The sequence below is a fragment of the Schistocerca piceifrons genome, chromosome 3 (assembly GCF_021461385.2).
Source record: "Schistocerca piceifrons isolate TAMUIC-IGC-003096 chromosome 3, iqSchPice1.1, whole genome shotgun sequence".
In the NCBI taxonomy this organism is placed as follows: Eukaryota; Metazoa; Arthropoda; class Insecta; order Orthoptera; family Acrididae; genus Schistocerca; species Schistocerca piceifrons.
The window spans coordinates 661,433,058-661,460,710 of record NC_060140.1 but is presented as its reverse complement, the minus strand read 5'-3'; the positions used below and the strand labels follow the sequence as shown (position 1 = coordinate 661,460,710).

General features: G+C 37.8%; 1 protein-coding gene across 1 annotated transcript in view; it reads right to left on the bottom strand.

Annotated features, from left to right (window-relative positions):
• The window catches only part of LOC124788950, a 462,645-nt gene that overhangs the window by 63,770 nt on the left and 371,222 nt on the right, over positions 1-27,653 (bottom strand). Inside the window, exons 6-7 of the mRNA XM_047256237.1 lie at positions 8,124-8,274; positions 6,318-6,461 (exon numbers count right to left, since the gene is read on the bottom strand). Coding sequence (XP_047112193.1) covers positions 6,318-6,461; positions 8,124-8,274 — 295 coding nt within the window. The remainder of the gene's footprint in view (positions 1-6,317; positions 6,462-8,123; positions 8,275-27,653) is intronic.

The window sequence follows — 27,653 nt, the reverse complement described above, 5'->3', positions numbered from 1 at the left end:
TCCTCCATTTGGACTTATCTGTCAAATTTTTTAATAATATATGGAGGTTTTTTTTTCAAAAACACCAATCCATAAAATTTTGATTTTTTTTCTGTTGATTAGTACCATATAATTCTACATTCCCTGAAAAGGAGAGCTTCCTCTTTTCGGCTGAACTGGTTTTATAAATAACTGAAATTTTTGCCAAGCATAAAACCTGTATTATTACCACATTATCACTTAACAGGCTCATAAAAATCAAAACCTAGCGTTATTTAACATAATTTTAGTTTTGAGAGATGAGTAAGAGACTCATTTTTCATGCATTTTAAATTGTTTCAAAAACATTCCCCTTCTCAGGTTGTGAATCTGAATAGTATCCTGCTGTTTCTGAGGTGCTGGCCGAACAAACGAAATTTATTCTTTCTTGGTCTTTAAAGTGCGTGCAATATGAGTTCGCCCATCACTTTGAGTTCAAAAATGTGTCTTCTGAACTACTTTCACAGGTTCTTCTTTTTTCTGCTCACAGAATTCTTTGATTTCCTCTTTGGACAAAAGAATGAGGGCTGTGGATGTGTAAGATTTCATGACTCTTGTAAAATCCTCAGCATTCTGAACCACAGCTGTATTTGGTCTGGAAAGATTATGTTTTGTAGCATGGTGCTTCAGCAGGCCTCCTACACTATCACAAGGCCCCTTCCGTTGACCAGTAGCGCTGTATACCCAGTCAGTTGGCACAAGCGACTAACTCAGTTCAAACAGCTGGTAACCATTTTTAAAATGATTAGGAGCACCATCAGAAACAATGATGATCTTCTCTATCCCTGTCTGCCGTTGAAGAATTTTGTGCATTCCTAGCAAAGCATGTGCTGAGTCATGTCGTGTGCCATTACTTATAACTGCAACACTTGTGGTCTTGTTTTGAAAATATGTCACTCCTGTAAAAACTAAAACCTGGTCATTACTCCTATGATACCCTTGCACTTCTTGGTCTGGAAAGATTATGTTTTGTAGCACGGTACTTCAGCAGGCCTCCTACACCATCACAAGCTCAGCAAAATCACAGTGTAGCACTAAACAGTTCTTCAGTCTGTACACACCCTTTCACTTCTTCAATGTGTTGTTGTTGCAATTTCTTCGTATGCTGGTGCGTTACTGCTTTCATTGACCATTTACCAAGTTCATCAATGAAACTGTCAAAGGCAACAGCTTCCTTAATTAGTTTATTTTCTTTGCATGTTGCATATGTAATTTCTGCAGAGTTACCTGTTATGTCTTCCAGGCCAAGTGCCTGTAAAGACAGTCCTCTCTTTCCAGTGCAGTCACCCCATTTTTGAAACAAACAAGTCTCTCACTTTACGTCACAGACTACTAATGACTTCACATGCCCAACAAAGGTGTCATATGTCGTGTGCTCCAGTAAGTTCTTCAAAGTTACCACACAAAGTTCAAAGTTCGCACAGTACACACGTAAATAGACATCTCTAGGTGGGTGTGGAACTACCTGCTTAGGCTGTAGTGTATAAAATTTTGATCTTCCAATATTTGAGGTTGTATAGTTGCTTTTATAAATTGCAAAAGTTTTTTGAATACTGAGAGACATGTACCGCTTCACTTTCAAAACTTTTTGACCTTCAGCTGTTACAGTTATAGTGTCTTTTTTGTTGGCTCTCTGGCGAGAACAGTCCCATTTATCTTCCAGATAAAATGACTGCACTATTTGAACTTGAGCTACTTCTACAGGATGACCATAATAGGGATCTGGTCATACAAGGACTCCTGTTACAGACCTCACATTTCTTGATTTGTCCACCATGTAGTTCGATACTGACGGAATGTGGTTCATAATTGCTTTCTTTGAAAATGTCTCTCGAATAATAGTTAAAACTTGCTCCTTTTCACTGTAGGATGCACAATATTCAACAGCTGAATTGATATTTGTGAAAAATTCCTGGGAAGAGGTGCAAGAGTGCTTTGGTTCATTTTCTTCTGAAAATGGAATTTCTACTTTGAAGAGTGTGGTCAATTTTGCTGTAGTGCTTTCATCCATAGCTTTAGTAATTTCTCTGCACTTTTTTGATACATAGAGCTTATGACTCGACTTCACTGACCACGGTTTCTTAACAGGACTAACACCTACCTCTGTAGTTGACTGATTCAGGGTATTTAATTCTTCCTCTATTGATGCAAAATCTGCACCATGTGAGGCCACACCTTGTTCAGATACTATCATTGTTGTTATTCTGTCAAAACATTTAGAACACAAAAAGTTATCACTCGGAACATCTTCACATCGAAGCAGAGTCTTCAAATGAGAACACGTATTCTCAACCTGAACAAAGTCTGTTCTTTCGTTTGTCTTATACATCACTCTTTTATGGATATGCAAACAGACAGCACACTTCACTCTCCTGTGACCACAGTCAGAAGACATTTCATGAAGTCCTTTTCATAAAACACACTGCAACTGTATCAACTGGCAAATTCCTCATGAAAACAGAGAGCTCATTGGATGGTCTCAGTTTTCTTAGAAGCCTCTTCAGTAAACAAATTAGCAATGAACAACTACAATACAGAAACCTGCAATGAACAACCATGACAAATAAACACACAAGAAACTACAACAAAGTGTGAGAAATATCTGCAACAATGAAAGTGAAAAGAAATAACTACAACAAAGAAAGTGATAAGAAATAATTGCAACAAAGAGAGTGATAAGAAATATCTGCAACAAAGAGAATAGAAATGAAAATTGTAACAAAGAAACTATTAAAAAAACAACTTCAGTGAAGACATACATTACCCTTGAAAGTTTAAAGAAAGTGACTTTTTAAAATAAAAACTGTCCAGCTTAAAAATGGAAGCTCTCCTATACAGAGAATATAGTACTATATGGTACTAATCAACAGAAAAAAATCTATTTTCTGGATTGGTATTTTTGAAAAAAATGTTTTTCTGTAAATTCAAAAGGTAACAGTAAAAGAACTTTGACAGATATGTCCAAATGAAGAATACCATTGTAATCATAAAGCAATTATCTTCCAAATATAAAACTCTAACAAAATACCTAGAACTGTTATAGAGACAGCATTTTCAAAATTTTTCCGAAATTCGCATCTTCAAAATGGTTTTCGCAGTGCGATCTTAGGAGGCCTGTATCTTGAGGCAGGAATTTTTTTGGAGAAAACAAAAAATATGTGTATCTTACTTACACCAGAATTTTAACATATGCTAAATTCAATAACATCCAAGACTATGAAGGTAATCCCCCTACCTGAAGTGATACAGATTACGCCAGTTACAATATAATACAGCCAAAAATTGTATTATATGCACACAACACAAGACTAATAGTGAGTGACTCTAAGAAATCATTACATTCCACAGCTGATAGAACTCTAAAAGTGAAACTTCCTGGCAGATTAAAATTGTGTGCTGGACTGAGACTCAAACTCAGGACCTTTACCTTCTAAGGGGAAGTGCTCTACCAACTGAGCAACCCAAGCACAATTCATGAACCATCCTGACAGCTTTAATTCCTCCAGTAACTCATTTCCTACCTTCCAAACTTCACAGAAGCTATCCTGAGAACCTTGCAGAACTTGCACTCCTGGAAGAAAGCATACTGCTGAGACCTGCCTTAGCCACAGCCTGGGGGATGTTTCCAGAATGAAATTTTCACTCTGCAGTGGAATGTGCACTCATATGAAATTTCCTGGAAGATCAAAACTGTGTGCTGGGCTCAGACTCAAACTCGGGACCTTTGCCTTTTGCGGGCAAGTGTTCTACCAACTGAGCTACCCAAGCATGTCTCACAACCTGTTGTTACATCTTTAATTCTGCCAGTACCTTGTCTCCTACCTTCCATACTTCACAGAAGCTCTCCTGTGAACCTTGCAGAATTAGCACTCCTGGAAGAAAGAATACTGCAGAGACCTGGTTTAGTCACAGCCTGCAGAGTGAACATTTTATTCTGGAAACCCTAAAAGTGTTGAAACTTGGTTCAGTGCAAATAAACTTAAACTGAATGTCAAGAAAACGAATTACATGCAGTTTGGTAAAATGATTCAGGATGAAGACATTAATTTAGAACTGGATGACAGACTAATACAGAGTGGGGTTTGCAAAACAGTTAGGGATGGATATAGATGAAGTTCTGAATTGAAAACACCATGCAAGATTCCTCAAACACAGACTTAACTCAGCCTGCTTTGCACTGAGAGTTATCGCAAATGTTTGCACTTTGGAAGGTATGAGAACGGCATACTTTGGATATTTTCATTCTGTTGCCCCATATGGAATAGCATTCTGGGCCAGCTCAAAATCTAGTTTAAAAGAAATTTTTGTCTTACAAAAATAGGTTGTTCAAATGATTACCCATAGTCCTACTCAAGCTCATTGCAGATCTCTTTTCAGGAAATCGGGAATACTTAATCTGCCATCACTCTATACAGGGTGAGTCAAAAAGGGCTTTACAACTTAGGAATGATACAAAAATTTACTGAGATAATTTACAGAATCGATGGATGTGTCATTTATTACTAAAAAAACTCAAGTTTGATTCATGCATTGCATCAGTGCCCCATCCCACCACCAGGAGTGCCAGTGTAGTACAAAGTTAAAATGGCTACTTTCACTTTTTTGGAGTGTGCTCACTGTATGTTTTGGCTTCATGAAACAAACTCAGCAACAACTGTTTGCCATAAATTTCGCACTGAATACATTAAAGAACCTCCAAGTAGACGTACAATTTGCTCTTGGCACAAGAACTTCGTTGAGCTGTCTTGCACAAGTTACACTAGATTTGCTCCAAAGAGTGTGGCAAGAAATTGATTACCACTGGGATGTCTGCCACATCACAAATGGTAGTCATGTCAAAATAAAATGACACTAGACACTTTTATTTGCTACAAAATGATACATCTACTGATTCTGTAAGTTATCTCAATAAATTTCTACGTCATTCCAAACCTGCTAAGGCCTTTTTGACTCACCCCCTATGTTTAAATGTGTACTCTTAACCAAAGCAAATCTGAGCAATCTCCACACAAATCTGACAGTCACAACTATAACACATGGAACAGGAACATTCTCCACGTATAAAAAACAAAAAGAGCACAAACTCAGAAGCATGTAAGCTATATGGGTGTTAAGCTCTATAATACATCGAAGACTTAAAGGATGATATTTATTTTAAATTAGAACTCAGAAAATTTTTAATTGATATATGTTGCCACCCAGTTAATGAATATTTTGAAGATCAAGAAAATTATTTTATAAAATAATCTCTAGTATATGTGCCGCAGTTGTGTGATAACTCCTGTGAGAAGTTCTATCTTTGTATGTTTCAGTTTATATTATACTCTTTTACTATCTATGTCACTGTTTATTCTAAATGTAGTTATTACTGATCCTGGAGGACCTCCTCACTATGGATCAATTGGAATGAAAGTAAATCTAATCTAATCAAAACAAATTATTATACACCATTCTTATGCAAAGAAATTGTAAAGCTACTGGTATATGTTGTAGGCTCTTTCATTTTATACATTCCATATTTTTAATTTCTATGTACGACAAGTCCCTCATCATTTGTACAATGACATAGATGATAAATAAATACAAGTGTATTGTAAATTTACATTTTTCATAATAAGTTTTTTATTACCTCTTAAACAAAGATATATTTAAGATGTTTCTGACTCATTCCTCATCCATGATGACAATTGCACTTAGGATCTTTGGAAGTGACGTTAGAATAATTTTTCATTGCTATGTATATGTATTTTTGTTTTATAACATGTTGTACCCCCTTGAGTATATCCTCACTTTTGATCTATGGGATGAAAAGTATATCTGTCTAATAGTATATTTTTGGACTGATCACTGCTGAGTTGGGTGAAAATTGTCCTGCAGTGCTGTGTCTGTTTGCACCTACATTTCTGTCAGCAAATCTGGGCATTTGCCTCAGCTATCAATCTGCCAGTGTCCTTTTCAGACTGGCAATAGTACTGTTCACATCAGTCTCAATACAATTTATGGCAGCTCTTAAACAATCCACAAATTCAGTTGTCTCTGGGATCAGTGCACTGGTCTCAGAACCCTCAGAATCTTAGTTTTCTCATGCCAGTAAGTTCTTGTTCTGACTGTTGACTGACTGATTAGTCTTATCACTATGTACTATGTGTGTAACATTAAGAGGCTATATGCATTAATGGTTTGGAAAAATAGTCATAATTCAGTGGCCATTGCCCTCCTGTCAGTATGTGGTTTAGACAGCACCATATAGTGTGAATAAATTGTAGTTGTACAGGGAATGTAAGAATTTGTGAACATACCTGAGGCATCCTGGGTATCTGGAGCATGTCTTGCAACATTGGCCAAGAAGCTGACGAGTGACCACAAGGTGTCTCTGTTTGCCACAGGCAGGAGCTGAATTAAGTGCTGCAGAGCTTCATACTGCAGCCGTCTGTTTCGTATCCCTGTAGTTGTAGATAGGATTAATATAAAGAGTAGATACCAAACTGTTATGCTTATGTATATACACTGAATTGTTTGGTGTTGTGCTTCAATGTGAATTATTTCTACAAAAAGCCTTGCCAAACTGCTTGGCCAAAAGATCAGTGTATAACAGTCTTTTTATTGTGTCTGTCTGCAACACAATGTGTCATCTTTATGGTGAGTAGAAATCTATCATTTTTATAATTGTTGATATTCCAACCTGGACTTTCTATTATTCAATAAATGTATTTGTATTGTTTGTTCCATATTTTAAACTACTGGTGTAAAGAGTGAACCTGTGTTTCCTCTATGCCTTCAATGAGCCCAGAATTCACTGCGCTCTTTTGAAGATATATTGTGACAGATTTAAGCGGGGGCTGGAGGGAGCACTGGAAGGGAAGTACACCCGCACACATTGAATACCCATGGGAGGAGATTAGTCTGGATATTGTAAACTCCACCTCCCTCATGTATTTTTGAAAAAGAGGAGGAAAGTTGCTACTCACCATATAGAGGAGATGCTGAGTCGCTATAGGCACAACAAAAAGATTCACACAATTATAGCTTTCGGCCATTAAGGCCTTTGTCAGCAGTAGACACACAAACAAACACGCGTGCACACACACACACACACACACACACACACACACACACTCATGCAAACGCAATCTGCACACACGTCTGCAGTCTCAGAGAGCTGAAACCACACTACGAGCAGCAGCACCAGTGCATGATGGGAGTGGCATGACAACCAACAAGCTGTCTGTCCGCATGAAGGGCCACCGACAAACTGTGGCCAAAAAACAAGTTGACCACCCTGTTGCTGAACACACTGCCAAACATGATATCCCTCATCCCAATCACTGCTTCACAGCCTGTGCCATATAGATCCTTCCCAGCTTTTCTGAATTGCGCAGGTTGGAACTTTCCCTGCAATACATCCTACATTCCTGTAACCCTCCTGCCCTAAAACTTCGTTAGTCACTGTCCTCATCCATCCAGATCTCCCCCCCCCCCCCCCCCCGTTCCCATTCCAGCACTACACAGTCATCATTTCACCACCACACCCAGTCTTTTAATTTCTTTTTATTTCTCTCCTTTCAGCTACTTACCCCATCCCCCCTCCGCAACTTCTCTACTACCCTCTGTCTAAACTGAAACACTTCACTGTTCGCCTCACCCATCATACTACCCCTCCCCACCCCAGCCTCCTCCTTATCCCCACCCAGTTGCCACTCCCATCATGCACTGGTGCTGCTGCTCACAGTGTTGTTTCAGCTCTGTGAGACTGCAGACGTGTGTGCAAGTTGCATTTGCATGTGTGTGTGTGTGTGTGTGTGTGTGTGTGTGTGTGTGTGAATCTTTTTGTTGTGCCTATCGCGACTCAGCATCTCCGCTATATGGTGAGTAGCAACTTTACTTCTCTGGTATTGTTACATTCCATCCTGGATTTTCCATTGTTTGAAAAAGAGGAGGATTACATTAAAGGGACCTTATGTTTAAATGTCTATAAGGCAGTAATCAAAGTTCAAATTGCCTTATGAAGTGATAGATGCATATCACAGTATGTATTCTACAATATCCATAGTTGATACAGCTATAGAAACTCAGGGGCCACTGCCATGCGATGCAATTATACTTACGCTGTGTCTGAACGAAGGCTGGATACAGGTCCCTGCAAAGCAACGGTTCTGGCAGATCCCTGAAATACTCCTTCAACAGAGTGGCCACATCATGTGGACAGTGATCCCGACCAAGGGTAATGTCCTTGCCACAGTCAAAGTCTTCTCGCAACTGTGAATAAAGTTGTTAATATGATACAAAATAAGGAGCAGATGATTTAATAAATTTTGTATATAGTAACTGATTGTGATAAACATTGCTAACTGACATGGAAAGTATTGAAGAGCAGTTCTAGAGGAAGTAAGACAGGAGTAATGAATGGAAGTCAAGAGTTTAAGACTGGGATTGAATCAATGCAAATCTGCACCATGCTGGATCAACACACACCTAGACCCAACTCCTCCTGAGAATATGTGCCTGGTGCACTGACAACTCTGCTATGTCATAATAATAATAATAATAATAATAATAATAATAAAGATTTTATTGTCTTTAGGCCATTACAGCAATTGACAACGTCAAATGAAGTTACAATTTATAATACAGTGTGATAAGGTATTGACTACTTAAATATTTTAGCTTATATTACAATCAATGTACAGTGGGTCATCTGTTAGATTACTGCATTTTACAGTTGAAGAATTCATTGATATCATAGAATGGGTGGGCAATAAACCATTCATGCAGTCTTTCTTTGAATGTATGTTCAGGAAGATCCTGTATGGCATGTGGCAGCTTATTAAATAGCTTGTGCCCTGTGACTTCATAGCTATTTATTGATTTTGATAGTCTGTGGTAAGGCGTGTATATGTGTTTGATGCTTCTTGTGTTGTAACAATGTACATTTTCTCTACGTTTCACATCTTGTAGGTTCTTCTTCGTAAAGATTAAGACATTGTATATATAGAGGTTTATTACAGTCATAATTTTTTGTTTAGTAAATAAGGGTTTGCAGTGAGCCTTATGTGAAGAATTTGTAATTATCCTAATGGCTTTCTTCTGCAATAATAGGATGTCATGTATACGACTACAGTTACCCCACAAGATAATGCCATAGGATATTATACTCTGGAAAAATGCAAAATAAGATGATCTGATGTATGTTTCAGGTACACAATTTCTGAGTTGTCTCAATAAATAAATTACTCTAGATAGTTTACAACTAATATAGTTTACATGTTGGCCCCAGGATAACTTTTCGTCTAAATAAACTCCCAGGAATTTAACAGAACTAGGGTCATCAGATAGTGGCTTGTCTCTTAGAGAGAAGATTATCTGCTGAGTTTTATTTTCATTTAGCAGGAAACTATTTGCTCTGAACCAATTTGATTTGAAGAAGTTCGGGGATGAAAGGTGAGAGGGAGGGGGGAAGAGGGAGGGGGTGAGCTGAGACAGATTGTTTTCCAAACCATTCAATGCTTGCTAGGTATTAGAATGCTTTGTGTCTTTTTCTGCATAAAAACAGGCATTGCATTACTGTTATTTCCTGAAAATAAATACAGATATTTTATTACTGAACAGAGATATGAATATCATAAATATTAAATGTTGTAATAACGAATGGATTACATGTAGGGAAATAATTCAAAACTGCAGCCATTGAATGCAACAGGGAGACGGTCAATGTGATTGGAATAAATTTCAGCCTGAAATAGTGTTTTCAATGAGAGCAATGCAATGAAATGTGTTGTGTATTTTTGTTCTGTAGCTATAAACTACTACTACAAAGTTGCAAAGTATTCACTCACTCATTGGAACTTCACTCACTTGTTGGGAATGATGGCTTTCCATGGCCTCAGATGTGGCCAGTTTATCAGTGGGGATAGGGTAATGCTCAATAACATTATTTCTTTAACTTCAAATAAATCTGAATTACAATGACTTTGTCAAATTTGATTAAAACCATTATTTGGTGGAGTGCTAAAATTAGAGAAATAAAATGTAATGTATGAAACAGCACTAGAGAAGCAACTCACTTGTAAGGCTAATGCGTTAACTGAGTAACAAAAACCATAATTTTACTTCACAAAACTCCCTTGGTCATATGGTAACCCCCGGTACTTGACTATGGGTTTCCATTCTTCCTTGTTACACAGTTCACTATATATTTTTAACTGCCCATTAAAAAAGGTTGCATTTTCTAATGATTAAATAACTCTGGTCAGTGTTTCATATTGAGCTACCAGAGGACTCAACAAGCTTTGAAGTGCCCTCTGAACATTATCTGCAGTTAATGATTTCTTTGACAACAATTAATAAAAAATGTCTCCAAAACATCACTTAATTCACTGACATTCAAATGTTAATGGTTCATGGTTCTTCTACAGAAAGCTATCAGCATCAAAACCTCACAGATATCCTTATATACTTTTATGAATATGTACAATGTATTTTGACGAAGCCAGTTGCATTGTATACTAGCTGAATGGCAAATAAATAAACATATAAAAATCATATACCTCCTGTTGCATTAAATAAGATTTAAAAACTAATGAAGTCATTAAAAATAAGAATTATGTTGGTGTGGGCAATATTTCTAGTAAAATATTGTTATAAACATATAGGCTAAGTTTATTAAGCAATAGATTCAAAACATCTCTACAAGAAGGAATTGTCCCTGCTATTCAAAAAAGTGATACCTCTGTTTGAAAAAGGGTGATAAAAAATCGAAAAGTATATATAAAAACTCAATTTAACTATATTTACAAAATTTGTTGAAAACTAATGCACAGACTGATTGTCGATCGTCTTAACTTCCACAAAACCAGCAACAAAAACCAATTTGAGTTTCATGCTGACTTTGACTTGAACAGGCAGATTGTTTTTAACAATCAGGCTTTGTAAGCCATTAACAAAAAAGAAGTATTTTTTGTAATCTCTAGATAGCCTTCGATTGTGTAAACCATTAAATTCCTTTGTAAAAGGCATAACATTACAACAACAGAATTCACGAAGTCACCCTGACTCCACATTTTCTGTTGTTCTTTTATTACGTGCAGTTCTATATCCGGCCAGCGTTCGACATCGACATGTGAAAACGCTGAGCGCTTTGTTACTTCCAGTACGTTTGGAAGCTTAACAGTCTTGTTATTTCTCACACGACAAATCCCGTAACTTGGCTTCCAATCCATTCTGTTGAGTTCCTATTTTAATGGTACAGATGAAAATGTAATAACGCAGCATTTGTATGGTGCGCTCGATGTTGCGAAAATGATTGTTTTTCTTGTTTCTACGATTCTTACCACTCTGGCTCGTGTTCGGCTACATTTGTGGTATAAAACAACGGACATAGTCTAAATAATGAGTATTTGGTTTTTCATTTTTGTCCTAAAAGTTAAATTATTGTTTTCTTAATTTACCGTAAGCAAACTTTATTAACAATCTTTCATAAAATACAGGTATTTAAGAATTTATATTTGAAATAAAAACAGAAATATCACGTGCAGTATGTAATTAGTAACAAGAAGAAATGCAGTATTCATAAAAAAAAGATGATGAATATTATAATTACGAGATGTAGGCAATCCCGTTTTGAAGGCAAGAGTTGAACCAGCGATCCATGAAATGCACCGAATTATCCGTCAATTTAGCTGCTGATTCCGCAGCACACCCAGTGTGTAGTTGTATCTAAACTGTAACAAATACAGTCCTCCGTAAACTTCAAAGCCCGTTTTTTTGATTTTTGTAAATTTATGAAAAACATCAAGAACAACCTATTTCTCGGCACTCTTCAACCGTGTTACACACGTGTTTCACTACGGAGCAGGAAGCAGTCTGAGCGATTTTCATACTGTGTATCAACAGTGCGACAATCAGAGAACAACAGTACAGAGACTGTGACTACACGATTTTTGAAATAAAAACTACATAGCTTAGGCATGATTGAGAAAAGCGTTGACAGCTGTTAATGCATTAGAATATCTTAAAGTTTGATTTAACGTAACTTACTAACAAGATATCTGAGCCGTGTGCGGCTCCGGTTGATGCCGTTCATGGCTTGGCATCTTGTAATAGCGATAGTGGCGTCTCGTTTTCTTAGTGTGTTCACCAGCGCTACTACGTTTGCTCGCCTTGTCTGTCCGTGAGTGACAACAGCAGCGCTTATCGATAGAGCATACTGTAGTACCATATTTGGAGTGGTCTCTAGGATTTCCGGGTCTTTGTGTGTCGAGGGAGTTGAATTGGGACGGAGCAGCAGCGAAGGCCGGACACTCAGTACTCGCCCGACCGCTGGCGATACACATACTCTGTCCGACGGAGGGATGTAGCCGCGAGAGGATAGCGTACTTTCCCGGCAGTGCACCTTTCCTCGTCGTGTGAATGCTGTCCGACACGGTGTGTATTTCGACAGCCTCTTGAATTGTACTGTGCATATGTTTTTGGGAGGTCTACCTTGTTTCCTTCGGCCTTGGGTCTGTTTCTGAAGATGTGGTGTTGTCTGTCTCTTCGCTCTTGCCTAAAAATATTACATCTTTGTACCGGTGATCGGACGTTAGGCGGATTGGTTAGTTGGTCGGTCGGCACTTAAGCTACCCCTGGTGTGAGTAGCCATCCTGCTATGTGAGTACAACGCTTGGCTGGCTGTCTCACCGCTTACACAGCTGTAATCCCCCCCCAATCAGGTCGATCCAGGGAGCACTGTCTGTGGATCACTCCGTCTTAATTGGACATGTCGTCATAGTTGTTTAAAATTTACCCTAATGATTTAGCATATTATTGTCTTCGCCACTTGTAATTCCGGCCTTCAGCCGTTAATTGTTTGTAACACTGCTTGGGGCCTTCTGCCGACAAATTATTTTCAATTTTCTCTTAATAAGGCCTGCAGCTGTCACTATAGCCTGTTGCAGTTCGTTAAGATTGGTTAAAAGGGTTTTAGTATTTTAACATGCAACTGCCATCCTTCCTTGTAATTCAGGCTTTCAGCCACTGAGTATTCCGAAAATAGCTTGTGGCTTTCAGTCCCCAATAATTTCGAATCCTTTCTTAATCAGGCCTTTGTCTGTTAATTGTTTGTAACATTACTTGTGGCCTTCAGCCGACAAATAATGTTCAATTCTGTTTTAATGAGGCCTTCAGCTGTCACTATAGCTTGTTACAAGTTATTAAGATTATTAGAAAGGGTTTTAGTATTTTTAATGTGTAATTGCCCACTTTGGTTGTAATTCAGGCCTTCAGCCGTTGTGTATTCTGAAATTGCTTGTGGCCTTCAGCCCACGAATAATTTTCAGCCTTCTTAATCAGGCCTTCAGCCATCGATTGTGTGTAACATTGTTTATGGCCTTCAGCCGACCAATAATTTGGAATTTTTTCTTAATAAGGCCTCCAGCAATTACTATAGCTTGTTGCCACTTTGATTGTTAATAGGAAAATATCTTAGTATTTGTTAATGTGTAACTACTTTCCTCACTTGTAATTCAGGCCTTGCTGCTGGCCTTCAGCCGTTAATTGTTTGTAACATTGCTTGTGGATTTCAGCTGACAAATAGTTTCAATTCTGTCTTGATAAGGCCTTCAGCTATCACTATAATTTGTTACAGTTATTCAGATTGTTAAAAGGGTTTTTGGTATTTTTAACGTGTGATTGTTCACCTTATTGGTAATTCAGGCCTTCAGACATTGTGTATTTTTGAAATTGTTTCTGGCCTTCAGCTGATGAATAATTTTGAACCTTCTTAAGCAGGCCTTCAGCTGTTGATTGTGTGTAACATTGCTCGTGGCCTTCAGCTGACAATAACTTGCAATTCTTCTAATAAGGCTTTCAGTTGCCAGTGTAGTAAAATCTTTTAAAAATGATTGTTTAGGTTTCGGTTTTTAAAAATGAAGTGTATTGTTTTCTGTGCAACCAATGGTAACTGATTAGGCCCCGCCCACACATTTCCTGTTTTCCCTAAGTCCCACGTTTCAATATCTAATATATAAGTACGATATACTTTTAAGAGCATAACAACACCAGTATCCTTGTGCTAAGGCTTCTGACCAACCATCGCGTTTGTGTTTGTTTACATCAGGTTTATTCTTATGATCGGAATGCAGACAGCTATTTGGAATACGTGAAGACAGTAAAAGTGTATTTCAAATGTGAGAAACTTATGTGACACCTTCGAAAGAAAAACGTCGCAAGCCAGTGACTTCTATATAAACAGTTACTGCAACTGATGTTCAATCCAACAAAAAATGCATTGACGGAGCATTTCTTTGATAAGTCGATATGTGATCTTTGGTCAACTGGTGCGACAGTAGAAGAAACTGATGCCGTCTGTCACATTTTGTTGTCAATACCACAAGAATATCTTAATGTTGTGAGAGCAATCGAGATATTGCCTGCAGAGAGTTTGGAACTAAGCTTTGTGAGAAATAGGCTCATAGATAACGAAAATAAACGCAAACAATAAGAAGAAAGTTGCAGTAGACTCAGGACAGAATACAGCATTCAGTCCATACAGAAATGGTTTCAGTTATGGGATAACTCAATAGAAAAACAAATTCGTGAATGCAGACAGGCGAAAGTGATAGGCAAGCTTCAGGCAGAGAAAACCAGTTTAGTTTTAAATGTTATAACTATGGCAACTTTGGACAAAAAAGAACTGACTGTAATAAGAGAAAAAAAAGGGCTCTGTAAACCTAGTAAGTTGTGATTCTCGAGAAGCTTCTGTGAGTTCAGATGCATATTGTTTTTGTACAAGATGGATCAAAAACTGAAAGGAATTTTTTAATTTATCAGGCTTTATATATCAAATTTTCAATTTTTTAAAAATTGTTGGTACACATATTCCTGGCGTTTGTATTCGTTTTGAGTTGTTCTATTTGATTTATTGTTGACAGTTGGAAAGGTTATACGTGTTGGCGCGCCTTGGCGAATTTTTACTTTCAAAAAAGGTGTTTGAAAAATGGGATAAATTGCAGCATGGCATTAGAAATGTTGACTGTGGCTTTTGGTGGTTCTACTATGAGTAAGACAAAAGTATTTAAATGGTATATATCAGTGGCATAGCGTGGTTGTAGAGGTTGGGGAGACTCTATAGTTATTATAGGGAGACAAAATAGTATAATAAACAATAATTTAAACAAATGAAACAAAATGCATCAAATAAAACAACAACAATAACTACTACTACTACTACTATGACCACTACCACTATCACCGCCAATAATAATAATAATAATAATAATAATAATAATAATAATAATAATAATAATAATAATAATTAATTTGTTGAAGAAACGATTACAAATTTGCAGTACTCAAGCAGAAAGAAGAAGCACTTGTATTTTCTTATACACAAGTGCAATGCGGCTGTCTGGCTGTCTTTTCTTTCCATGAATAAGTCTATAACTCGGTCTACAAAGATCTGATCACTGGATAGCTCTCCAAGTAGTGTCTTTTCTATTGCTAACTTGCTCAAACACGACAGCTGGGTGTTGGACATTGAAGTCCTTAAATAATTGGTCACTCATTTAAGAGTACTCATGCTTTGTTCACTGCTTGCTGTAGTTGCGGGCAGGGTCAAAACCAAACGCAGGAACTTCGTTGTTTCTTCATAAACAGAGTCTAAATCATTGTTGACAATGTACTTTAAGAGGATTCCTCGAGATATGTGTTCTTTTTCATCAGTGTATATGTTACACAGTTCATTTTCAAGCTGTTCTTGTTTGAAAAAAGGGTTCTGTTCTAATAACTGAAGCAGTGTCCACTTTGGAAATTCTTATTGATAATTTGGGAAACACTTTTCGTTCAAAAGTCCAACAAACTGAATTTGGGGAAAGTCTTTAAATTTTCTTTCCATCTGAACAATTTGCAAATCCAGTATCTCGTAAGTTACTCTTCAGGCTTTCCCGGCGAGATCTTGACATGTGGAATAATCAGGTCTACTGCCGCATGTTTGTATCGCTCTGGCACAATATTTCGACCACGAAACTCGTTGCCTTCTTCAGGTGCTACCTGAGACTGCCGTATTGGAGGATCTTGTCCAGTATTTATGCTCAGAGGGCGCTGGGTGCTCTCTCTGCCGTCCGCGCCCGCCTGGCGCTGCTCCTGAGGTGTTGGCACTTCCCTGGCGCTTCGACGGTCGTCCGCGCTCGGCTCGTCCATCATCTGCGGTCGAGGCGGCTGTCAGAGGCCCGTCCTGCGTCCAGGGTTGCGTTCGCGGGCCGCGCCCGCCTGGCGCTGCTCCTGCTGCGTTGTTACTACTTCTTGAAGAGTTTCTTGGTTCCTTTCGTTGGGCCCTGATAAGCTCCAGAGCCGGACACCACGCCGAGCTGAGCTGGTAACCGCTGTCTCGGTTTATTAGGTTGTCTGTGACTTTGATCTCTATGGCCTCCTTTATGACACTGTCCCAAAATCTTGGAGTCTGTGTCACAATTTTGGTGTCGCTGTAGTCCATCAAGTGACCGAGCTCCAGATGGTGCTCCGCTATGGCAGATTTGGTTGCCCGTACGAGTCTGGCGTGCCTCTGGTGTTCTTTGCACCTGACATCCACCATACTGGTTGTCTGGCCAATGTATGATTTTCCACACTGGCACGGGATGTTGTAAATGCCTGGTTTACTTAGCCCCAGGTCATCCTTCACACTCCCTAGCATTGTTCCAATTTTGGAGGTTGGACAGAAGGTACTCTTTATATCGTATTTTGAGAGAATTCTGCTGATTTTTGCAGAAATAGGTCCAGCATATGGCAGGTATGCCACCTTCTTCGCCTCCTCTGGCTCCTCTTCTGTACCCTGTAGTTGGCTGCTAGCACGAAGTGCCCTTTGGATGTATGTGGAGGAGTATCCATTTCTGCTGAACACCAGCTGTAGATGTTCTATCTCTGTGGCCAGACTTTCTGTATCCGACAGAGCCTGAGCCCTGTGAACTAATGTTTTCAAGACTCCATTCTTCTGTGCTGGGTGGTGGCAGCTACTGGCTTGAAGGTATAAGTCAGTGTGGGTGGGCTTACAATACACACTGTGCCCCAAAGTGCCATCCGCCTTCCTCTTGACCAGGACATCCAAGAATGGGAGCTGTCCATACTTCTCTAGCTCCATAGTAAATTTTATACTTGGGTGGCATGAATTTAGATGTTCCAAAAAGTCATCTAGCTTCTCCCTGCCATGGGGCCAAATGACAAAAGTGTCATCGACATACCTAAGAAAGCACTTGGGTTGGTAAGTGGCTGATGCAAGTGCCTCCTCTTCGTACCTTGCCATGAAAAGGTTGGCTACCACTGGTGATAAAGGGATGCCCATTGCCATTCCGTTTGCTCATAAAATTGACCCCCGTTAAGAAAATATGTCAAGGTCAGTACATGCTTGAACAGGTCGAGCAGTGCGCCATCGAACTTCTCTCCAATGATATTGAGTGAATCGGTGAGTGGTACTCGTGCGAAGAGCAACACCACGTCGAAACTGACCATGATGTCAGAGTCCACAGTGTGTAGCGGCCTTAGCCGTTGTAGGAAGTCCTCCGAGTTCTGAATGTGGTGTGCAAATTTGCCCACGTATGGTGCCAATATCTTCTTCAGGTATTGTGCAGTGAGAACTGTCGCTGCGCCAATGTTACTGACAATGGGTCGAAGAGGGACCCCCTCCTTGTGGACCTTGGGGAGTCCATAGAGTCTGGGTGGTACAGGTGCTTTGGGATGAAGCTTCTTGATGACCTGTTCAGGTAGACCTGTCTCCTTCAGCAACTTCTGGGTCTTCTTGTCCACCTTGTCAGTGGTATGTAAGCAGTGTCTTCCAGAAGTTGTTGCACCTTCCTATCATACTAACTTGTTTAAGATGACCATGGAGTTACCATTATCAGATGGCAGAACTACAATGCTGTCATCCTCCTTGGGAAATATGTTGAACATTATAGCCGGCATAATTGAAAGGATACAAAGTCCTAATCAAAAAGGCTAGGAAGTTCTCATTGTTATGTACGCAACTGATATGTTTAAATCATGAGTCTTTAAAACTAAGAAATATTATAACTTTGTCCCAATTCCACCATCACTTCTAATTGAATCTGTTTCCGAACAACCTGAATGTAAATTTACGATGATAGTTTCAAGGCTTATATCCATCATCACTTCCCTATCAAATTTTTCTTTCTAAAGCTTTTCAGCATGCCACACAGACTGTGCCCATGCTACAGGCGGGATGTTGTCTATTGTCTCCTGCACAATCGATTCAGTGAATGTTATGTTGAATAGAATGAGATTTTCACTCTGCAGCGGAGTGTGCGCTGATATGAAACTTCCTGGCAGATTAATACTGTGTGCTGGACCAAGACTCGAACTCGGGTCCTTTGCCTTTCGCGGCAAGTGCTCTACCATCTGAGCTACCCAGGCACGACTCACGTCCCGTCCTCACAGCCTCACTTCTGCCAGTACCTCGTCACCTACCTTCCAAACTTTACAGAAGCTCGCAGGAGAGCTTATATAACTTGCTGTTATGAATCATGAAAAATTGAATGTGCCTTGGATGGAAATTTAGATGAAGCGATTTATATAAAGATAAGAGTAGAATTTAATGTAGAACTAGAAACTGTAGGTAAGCTAAACAAACCAATTTATGGTTTAAAGCAGGCACCAAGGTCTTGAAATTTTATGTTTGGCAGCTTTTGTTAAAGATTCAGGCTTTGTTCAAAGCATCACTGATGCGTGTCTATATACCTACAGGAACTTAACCACTAATGTTAATGTTTTCCTGTATGTAGATGACATTATAGTTTTAGATAATGATAAGATGAAACTTGAAGAATTCAAATTAGTATTAAGAATTAAATTTAAACTGAAAGCTTTTGGTGATTTTGAACCATTCTTGAGAATCAAAATAGATAAGAGGGGAATGGAATAATTCTGTGTCAGAAAAAATATTTGGAAAATCTGTTGAAGACATTGGGTATGAATGGATGCAAACCGATCAACACGTCTATGAAACTGAATCACAGAGAAGTGGAGGATGATAGGAGATTACATAAAAAGTATCACACAGAGAAATAATGGGACGTTTACTGTTTGTAACTCAAAGAACACAGCCTGATTTTAGTTATGCCATCAATTACTTTAGTCATCCAAAGGAACCAGAATGTAAAGATTTAAAGAGAGTACTGTGTTACAAGGTGTGGGTGCATTATAAAATTGAAGAGAACAATGAAACTATAGCAACTGACGCTGATACTGATTGGGCCAATAGTTCAGAGAGAAAATCGTCATCAGATTATGCGATCAAGGCTTTGGTAACACTATGAGTTGATGAACTAAAAACAGAGTGCTGTAGCTTTGCCTTCTACAGAAGCAAAATTTGTCCCACTTGCAATTGTGTTGCAGAATATTTGTGGTTTCGGAAGGTATTTCAAGACCTAAAAATTTTAAAACATGAAAAATTATAATTTATGAAAACAACAAGTCTTGTGCTGCATCTCTTTGTAAACGGGAATATGATAGACTAAAACTCATAGATTTTAAGTAGGAACCTACGTTTGACAAGGAAAACAGATGCCAAGTATAATGCTACAGAAAATCAGTTAGCTGACATTTTTACAAAATCCTTATGTAGACAAATATTTGAAAAATTGTCACAAGGATTGGGGATATGTAAGGTTGTAGACTAGCATTATACAGAATTAAGGCAGAGTGAAGGATCAGCGACTCCATATTATGCTCCTTATGATCTCCTTGATATATTAATCTTTGGCTATGAAGGGTCTTTGATTTTCCCTTTCTTTCTTGTACAGTTGCTTATAAATATATTATTGTTATGCATGTCATATTTCGTTTTCTTTATTTTCTATAGTGAATAAATCAGTTCAACTTAAATATTTACTGCTTTCAGCCATACTCTGCAAACAGTTTTCTCAACACTGTTGGCTTGTGCCTTCACTTGCATGTAAAGGACTGAAAGCAGACTGTAATACTGAATGGTTCAAGTGAGTGGGGGACCTTAAGTTGCAATGTAACAAAGGCTTCATTTTAGGTCCACTACTATTTGTTAATTTCATTAACAACCTCCCTCTTTGTTCTGTTACAAGGAGAAAATTTATTTTTTTTGCAGCTGATACTACAATTTTTATTTATAAAATTTCAGATAAGGATTTGAACAAACTGAAGGTTTAAGTTGATTTTCTTCATATGGTCTCTCAGTCAATGCAGATAAAACTCATTATAAGAGACTCCACATGACCATACATCACAAAAAAAGACAAAGTGTAGAGATCAACCTATACAAAAAGTTCATGATAAAAACATCCTGAGTACATATATAGGTTGCAAATGTGATTGATCAACTGACATTCTTCATCTTTTTAAAAGGCGTAGCTGAGCAATATTTGCACTATGAATTATTGCTTCAGTGGCTGAAATAGATACCATTAAGGCTTCCTACTTTGGCTTTTGTCGTTCATTATGTCATACCAATGTGCTACTACACTCTGGGGGAACCAATCTCTCAGAAAAAAATTCACTGCAAAAAATAAAGCCACCAGAATAATGAGTAGTGTCTGTCATAGACACTCTAGTAGGTAAGTGTTTCTGTTGACCTTTGTCTGTAACAACTTTTCTTTACACAAAGACAACAGCAAATATTATGAGTACAACACAAGGACCAAAAGCAGTCTGCACATTGGAGTGAAAAGTCTAATACACTATCATCACATATCAAATGTCTTCACAAACAACTTCCAAAATTCAAACAAATCTTGAAGGAGTACCTAATTAAGGAATATTTTTATACAGTAGATGAATTTATGACAGAAAATGAATACCACCACTGACATTACAATTATTTGATAAATACTTCTAAGTAATTTTATTTTAGGACTAGTATATATAAATAAACACTTGGTTTTTGGTATTTATGAATTTATTTACTGTAATAGTTGGCTTAGTTTTAATTCCTGTATGTATTACTGTTCCTTCCACAGTGTAACATAATTTTCTGTTGATTAGATTTATGTTCTTTATTTACAAGTGTCTGTTATTGTATTTATGTAAGTTATTGCTGAGCTGCGTATAATTTGTCGCATTCCATATTCTTCTGACTCACTCACTGCCTAGATCTATGTAAAACAAAATATATAGATAGATGAGATTCTGTGCATAAAATTACATGGTTTTCAAGTGAATAGGAAGTAGCAGTGGAATCATCATATTCATACCCCCCCCCCCCCCAAATAAAAGACCTGCTACAATTCCCTTGTAACCAAAAAAAAGTTTCTTTTAGAACTGAGTCATTATAAAGTTGAAGAATTTTTAATTGAGATGAAGAGAAAGGGGTGACTGTAAAATGTTTATTATTGTGGTGGTAGGATTAGGATGTGATACACCAGTGAATAGGAACAAAATCCATACTTTATTGTAATGTTGGAATAATGTTGCTATATATATATTTTGTAATGGTACTGAGGTTTGTAATGCTTCAGATAACATAAGTGTCTACCATAATAAAATTCTTTTCATATACTGTAAATTATTCCATTTAATTTGGAGTAACTTCTCTGAAATTTGCCCATTCATGTATTTATAGACACAGTGTACATAAAAGCTTGGAACAGTAGAGATTCACCGCTGAAATAAATGGACTGAGAAGGTAGGTGAGTTTTTGGAAATACTGTGTTATTTATGTGTGATCTAAAAGAATGATTGACTATGATGCTCTATTTGAGTACAAATACCGATATGTAGATGTGCATGATCGTTACAGCATGCAGAACGAATGTGTAACATCTGTTATATTTAATAAAATTATAACTAACAGGTTTACACTCTTGATTGTTCACCATTCACCTTCAAACTTAATTTTGACATCCATAAACACTTACCGCCTCCCCCCCTCTGACTGTTTGTCACTCCAGTACTTTTATTACCAATTATCAAATATCCTGCAGGTGCACATAAATGGAATATTTTAGGAGTGAGTCAAGAAAAAGAGAGGAAGGATAGAGTTGAATATTACATCAACACAGAGATACCGTAATGAGAAATGTAGCATTAGTAAAGACAAAACACTGATGAAACAAATAATTGGCCATGGTCTTTGTTGGGATATTAACCGCATACTTGCAATCATTAAGCAAATATAAATTACTGGAAATACAATGCGAACTGCTTTCAAATGTTAGTATAGAGTACAGCGCCAATCACACTAATATTTTGCCCATTAGATAAGACTGATGCACAGCATAGCAACACAAGCAAAGGCAGTCATGTCAGTCATTCTACGACTGCCCTTATTTCACGTGACATGAGACACATTGTTATTGGGAAGCAACCTACTTCTGCAGCCAAGGTTGCTAATTCATGCCTGTGTAGCAGCATTCGACATGCAGGTCGCCAGTTTGACTTCGTACGCTGGACGACACTTTCATAATCAGTATTTTGATTGCTAGGGGAGATTTGTGATGTACAGTTTCTGATAACCAGACTTTGCAGCAATGTCCTAGAGTAAACTGTTAACATTTCTGTAGTGTGTTATGGAGTGAGGGCACATTACACCAGATTCCAGTGTTAAGCTTGGTAACCCTCTTGGTGCTACTCGAGAGAAGTGAGTGAGCTATGTGAAAACATGAAGTTTCATACTCTCTCTTCTCTCAGAGTCAGACATCAAAAACAAATTTTATTTATTTATATATTGTTGTTACAACTGACTCAGCATCTTGTATTAACAAAGGAAGTTGATGAGGGGTGTTAACAGATTTTTTACAATTTTTAGAAAACAATAGTAGTCTGCCTATGTGTGTCTGCAGCAATTTTTTCAACAGTGGGCATATTGCCAGTTCTGATATATCTGATTCGTTGAGCGGCATGCCCCAAAAACTGTATATGACAATGAAAACATAAAACATGTCTCAAAAGGTCGGTAGTTATCTACCCCATTTTAAGGTAGATTACATTGGTAAAAAATGGAAGGGATATTTTGGTAGTGTATTTATATTAGTATATTTTAATAGTATATTTTAGTAGTATTAAGTTATTAATATGGATATATATGCCACCTCTCCGATTGAGTGAGCACTCTCAGATTACATCCTCATGTGACACTGTGATGAAATCCAGGGTATCCAATGAGTTTTGGAGTAAAGCTAAAAAATATTCACAAAAAAATTATTCCAATTCCTGTAACATTAGGCAGAAGCTGAAAATTAAAAATTGGAAATAGTAAAACATCAGCATGATTGATGAAAATGTCACATTAATTCTTCTCAACGTGGAGATACAGGGAATAAACTTAAAAGAAGTAGCTTACTGAACTTTGATAACATGTACAAAGTTTTGTTTGGTTATAAAACTTCACATCCCTTCATATTTATTTTTATGGCATTAGTTTCACACTTTCAATTTTTGTTGTAAGTGACATAAATGAAGTTAAACAAAATGTACAACTGTTTTGCAAGGTAATTTTTTTTGGTTGGTTATGTAAAGTAGAGCCCAGTGTCAATTATTGCACTGTGAATGTGGGAAACCTCCAAAAACCACCCTCAAATTGTCCAGCAAAATCGACATTTAGCAGCATGGGACCGAGCAAGGTAATGCTTGTCTCTCCAGTGACTGCATGTGATGCTGTGTTGCACCCAAAGACTTTGAGAAGGTTCCAGTCCTTGAGAGAACATCTTTTTGGCCTTGAAATTTCACACTCTTTTCCCTCTCTTCTACCACAGAAAATTATATTTTCTTTTTTCGACTGTAGATCTAGACACCTACAGTACAGCATGACTATGTTCTTATGAGTGTACTACAATAGCTCTCTCATGTAAAACTGAATGATGAAGCAGAAAACCACCAGGGGTTTTCCTTGTCCAGTGACAAATGGTAAACTACTGCTGTGCTTCCATTGTGTAGCAAGGAGAGGACATCCTTCTGACAATTTGGGAGCAGTGATGGATCATAGGCCTACATTCTGTGGAGGCCAGGAAACATATTGGGAAATTCCCTTTCTACTACCACTTCTACTTCTACTTTTAATAATAATAATAATAATAATAATAATAATGACATAATAATCTTGTTAGGCGACTTTAACGCACAATTAGGTAAAGAGAAAAAATACAGGAAAATCACCGGAATCCATACAGCTCACAAGAGAACTAACAAGAATGGGGAAAGATTGATAAGCTTTTGCGAAAATTTCGGCCTCGTAATTATGTCAACACAATTCAAAAAACCCAACAAGAAACTGTATACTTGGAAGTCGCCCAACACAATGTTGGGTGAATTCCAGATAGACCATGTGGCCATCTCCAAGAGTAACACAGCAGAAATTCTGAATGTGAAAACGAGAAGAGGATTTTTTGACTCAGACCACCATCTTCTACAGATAAAGACCAGATTACAACCCAATAGAAAAAAGCCAAAACTAAAATTCGCAAAATCATATTAAACATTTGGGAAACAGAACAGATCCCTTCTGAGTGGAAATGCGCACTCATCCATCCACTCCACAAAAAAGGGGACAAAACTGAACCAAATAATTACAGGGGTATCTCACTTGTACCGATCACATATAAAATCCTATCAAAAGTTCTCATGAATAGATTAGAAGAACAAGCTGACCCACAAATAGAAGAATACCAGACTGGTTTTCGCAAGTGACGATCATGCATAGAGCAGATCTGGAATTTGAAAATGATTCTCCAGATGAGAAACACCTGAAACACAGTGGTCAGTTTTGTAGATTTTAAAAAGGCCTACGATTCAATAGACAGAGTAGCGCTCTGCAAGACGCTGGAAGAATTCAACATTGACAGAAAGACAAGAGCAATCATTCGGGAAACATTAACTGACACAGTCTCCAAGGTGAAATTTATGGGGAATATCTCGGAACCATTTGAAATCCAAACTGGAGTGCGACAGGGTGACAGACTTTCACCATTACTCTTTAATATCATTCTTGAAAAAATTATCAGGACATGGGAAAAAGAAGTCAAAGGAATCCAAATTGGCATTAGAAAAGATAATAGATTCAATTTGAAGTGTTTAGCTTTTGCGGATGACCTTGGAATCCTCACAAAAATAGAAAAAAAGCCACTAACGCCATAGAGAAGTTACACGAAATTGCACAATGAACTGGCCTGCAAATCTCATATGAGAAAACCCAGTACATAGAAAGAGTGCCACAAGACAAATTGCCTATTGTGACAACCCATGGGAAAATCGTACAAGTACCACATTTTAAGTACCTGGGAGAAATCATCCAGCCATCAGGGATCAACCTAAAGGCCAATGAGAAAAGAATAAAAAATCTACAGAAAGCATATAAACTCACGTGGAACTATTATAACAAAAAGTCCATATCCATTAACGCAAAATTGAGGCACTACAACACTGTCGTACTTCCGGAGGCACTGTATGCATCTGAAACAACACAAATAGGTGGGCAAACTAAAATCAAAGACATAGAGAAACAAGAAAGGAAAGTTCTCAGGAAAATTTTTGGCCCGATACAAGAGCAAGGAATCTGGATGAAGAGACCAACATCAGAATTATACAAATACACAGACAAGATTACGGATACAATAAGGAAAAGAAGAATGCAGTTCTACGGACATATCCACAGGATGAATGAAAACAGAATTTCAAAGCGAATTCTTAAAGTCATCAACTCAGGCAGGGGGAAAAACAAAATGGATAAAAGAAGTTGAAGACGACCTCAGACAAGCACACAAAAAAGTAAACGATGCAGAAAATAGATCTGAATTCAGGAACATCATCAAAAAACATAAATTTGACACCACAACACAGAAGAGACCAGGATGCAAATGGACAGCGGAGCGAAAGAAACAACACAGTGAACACATGAAGAAAATTTGGGCTCAGAAAAAACATAAACAATCATCATAAAGGAATTCAAGTTCAAACGCTCTCTTAAATGGGAATAATCGAAAATAATAATAATAATAATAATAATAATAATAATAATAATAATAATAATAATAATAATAATAATGACATTCACTTATTTACAAACGAACTGGCTCCTTTTACCTGACGTACTTATTGCTGGAATGGTAGCAATTAGTTTGAGGGCTTCTGGAAGAATTTGGTCCATTTCATTCTCAATAATTCTTTTGACAGCATCTCCCAAACTGGCAGAATGAAATGTTTCTTTATACAGGAAGAAAATACATTCCCCAGTTCTATGTGCAATTGCGAGCGACTGAAGGAGGCATCATACGTTTGTAATAATGATTCCACACACCATCTACAGATGGTAATAGGTGAACTGAGTAATATCACCTAATTTGAGGATAAGAAGTTTATCACAATGTGAAAATCTCGTTTCCAGTTGTCTTACGATATTATCCACTACCTTGAACTACACCTGTTTGTATTTTGAAATCAATGGATTGCCAATGTACTCACCATCATTTCAATTCTATTCATGGAAGCTTCAACTTCTGAATTACTCGACCGCATCGTGGAATTTAAAAATCCTCCCAACTTGTGTTGATTTCTTAAGATTTTCATGTAAGCTATGTATTCTGAGGCCTACCTATAGTTGCAAAACTATGCGTCATTGCTTTTCTTGAAGAATATGGAAAAGCAGATCAGTCTTTAAAATATGCTTTGAAAAACAGAGAGAAGAAAACCAAAGTAAAAGTCTAGGAGTTATTTTTGAAACCACAGGCTTCTCTTGTAGTCGTTGAACCAAGAGTCTGGGATGTCAATTATTTCATTTAAAACCTCAATTACTCCAGTGCAGTTTTCGTAAATGGGAGATGTTTCTGGCGTTACGGTTCCATTTTGTTTCATAGTTCGAAGGAATGTGTTTACCAACGACACAGTCGAGAATTTCTGTACGTTTGGAAAACCGTTGGAAGAGAACAGAAATATCCTGAAGCGCGTAGGAAAAAAAATTGTTATTCAAATGGCTCTGAGCACTATGGGACTTAACATCTGTGGTCATCAGTCTCCTAGAACTTAGAACTACTTAAACCTAACTAACCTAAGGACATCACACACATCCATGCCCGAGGCAGGATTCGAACCTGCGACCGTAGCAGTCACGCGGTTCCAGACTGAAGCGCCTAGACGACCACACCGCCTGACAAAATCGTTATTAGTTTTACACAAGGACAGCTCTGCTGCAAAATTAAATTGAAACGATGTGCGAAACAGTGAGAAAAAGAGCTTGCAAGCTATTTAATTCTCCCACTAGAATGGAAGCATCATTACAAGTTTGGGCCACCAGTTTGTTCCTCATATCATAATTCCAAAACACGCCGCTCAGCACAGGAATAAAGCAGCAGCAGTTATAGCTTCGCCAACATCGTGAAAACCAAGAAAATGTTTTTGAATATCGCCATAGGAGTGCACTAGTCCCGTAACAATAGAGCATTGTGGCTTGTCTGAAAGGGCTGTTGCTCCGTTTACACTGCAGGTATAAAATGAGGTTCTATCCACACCTGAATATATGCATTCACAGATCTTCTCATTTATACATCCAATCAGTTCGTTCTGTATAGCTTCTGAAAATCCCCGTAAATTGTCCATTTTCGAACACTACGCCTTCAAATTCGTTTCTGTTTAGCACAAGTTTAAAATTGGCTCTGAAATTTTCGGGATTCATGTAATACTCTGCCTCACCATGACATCCG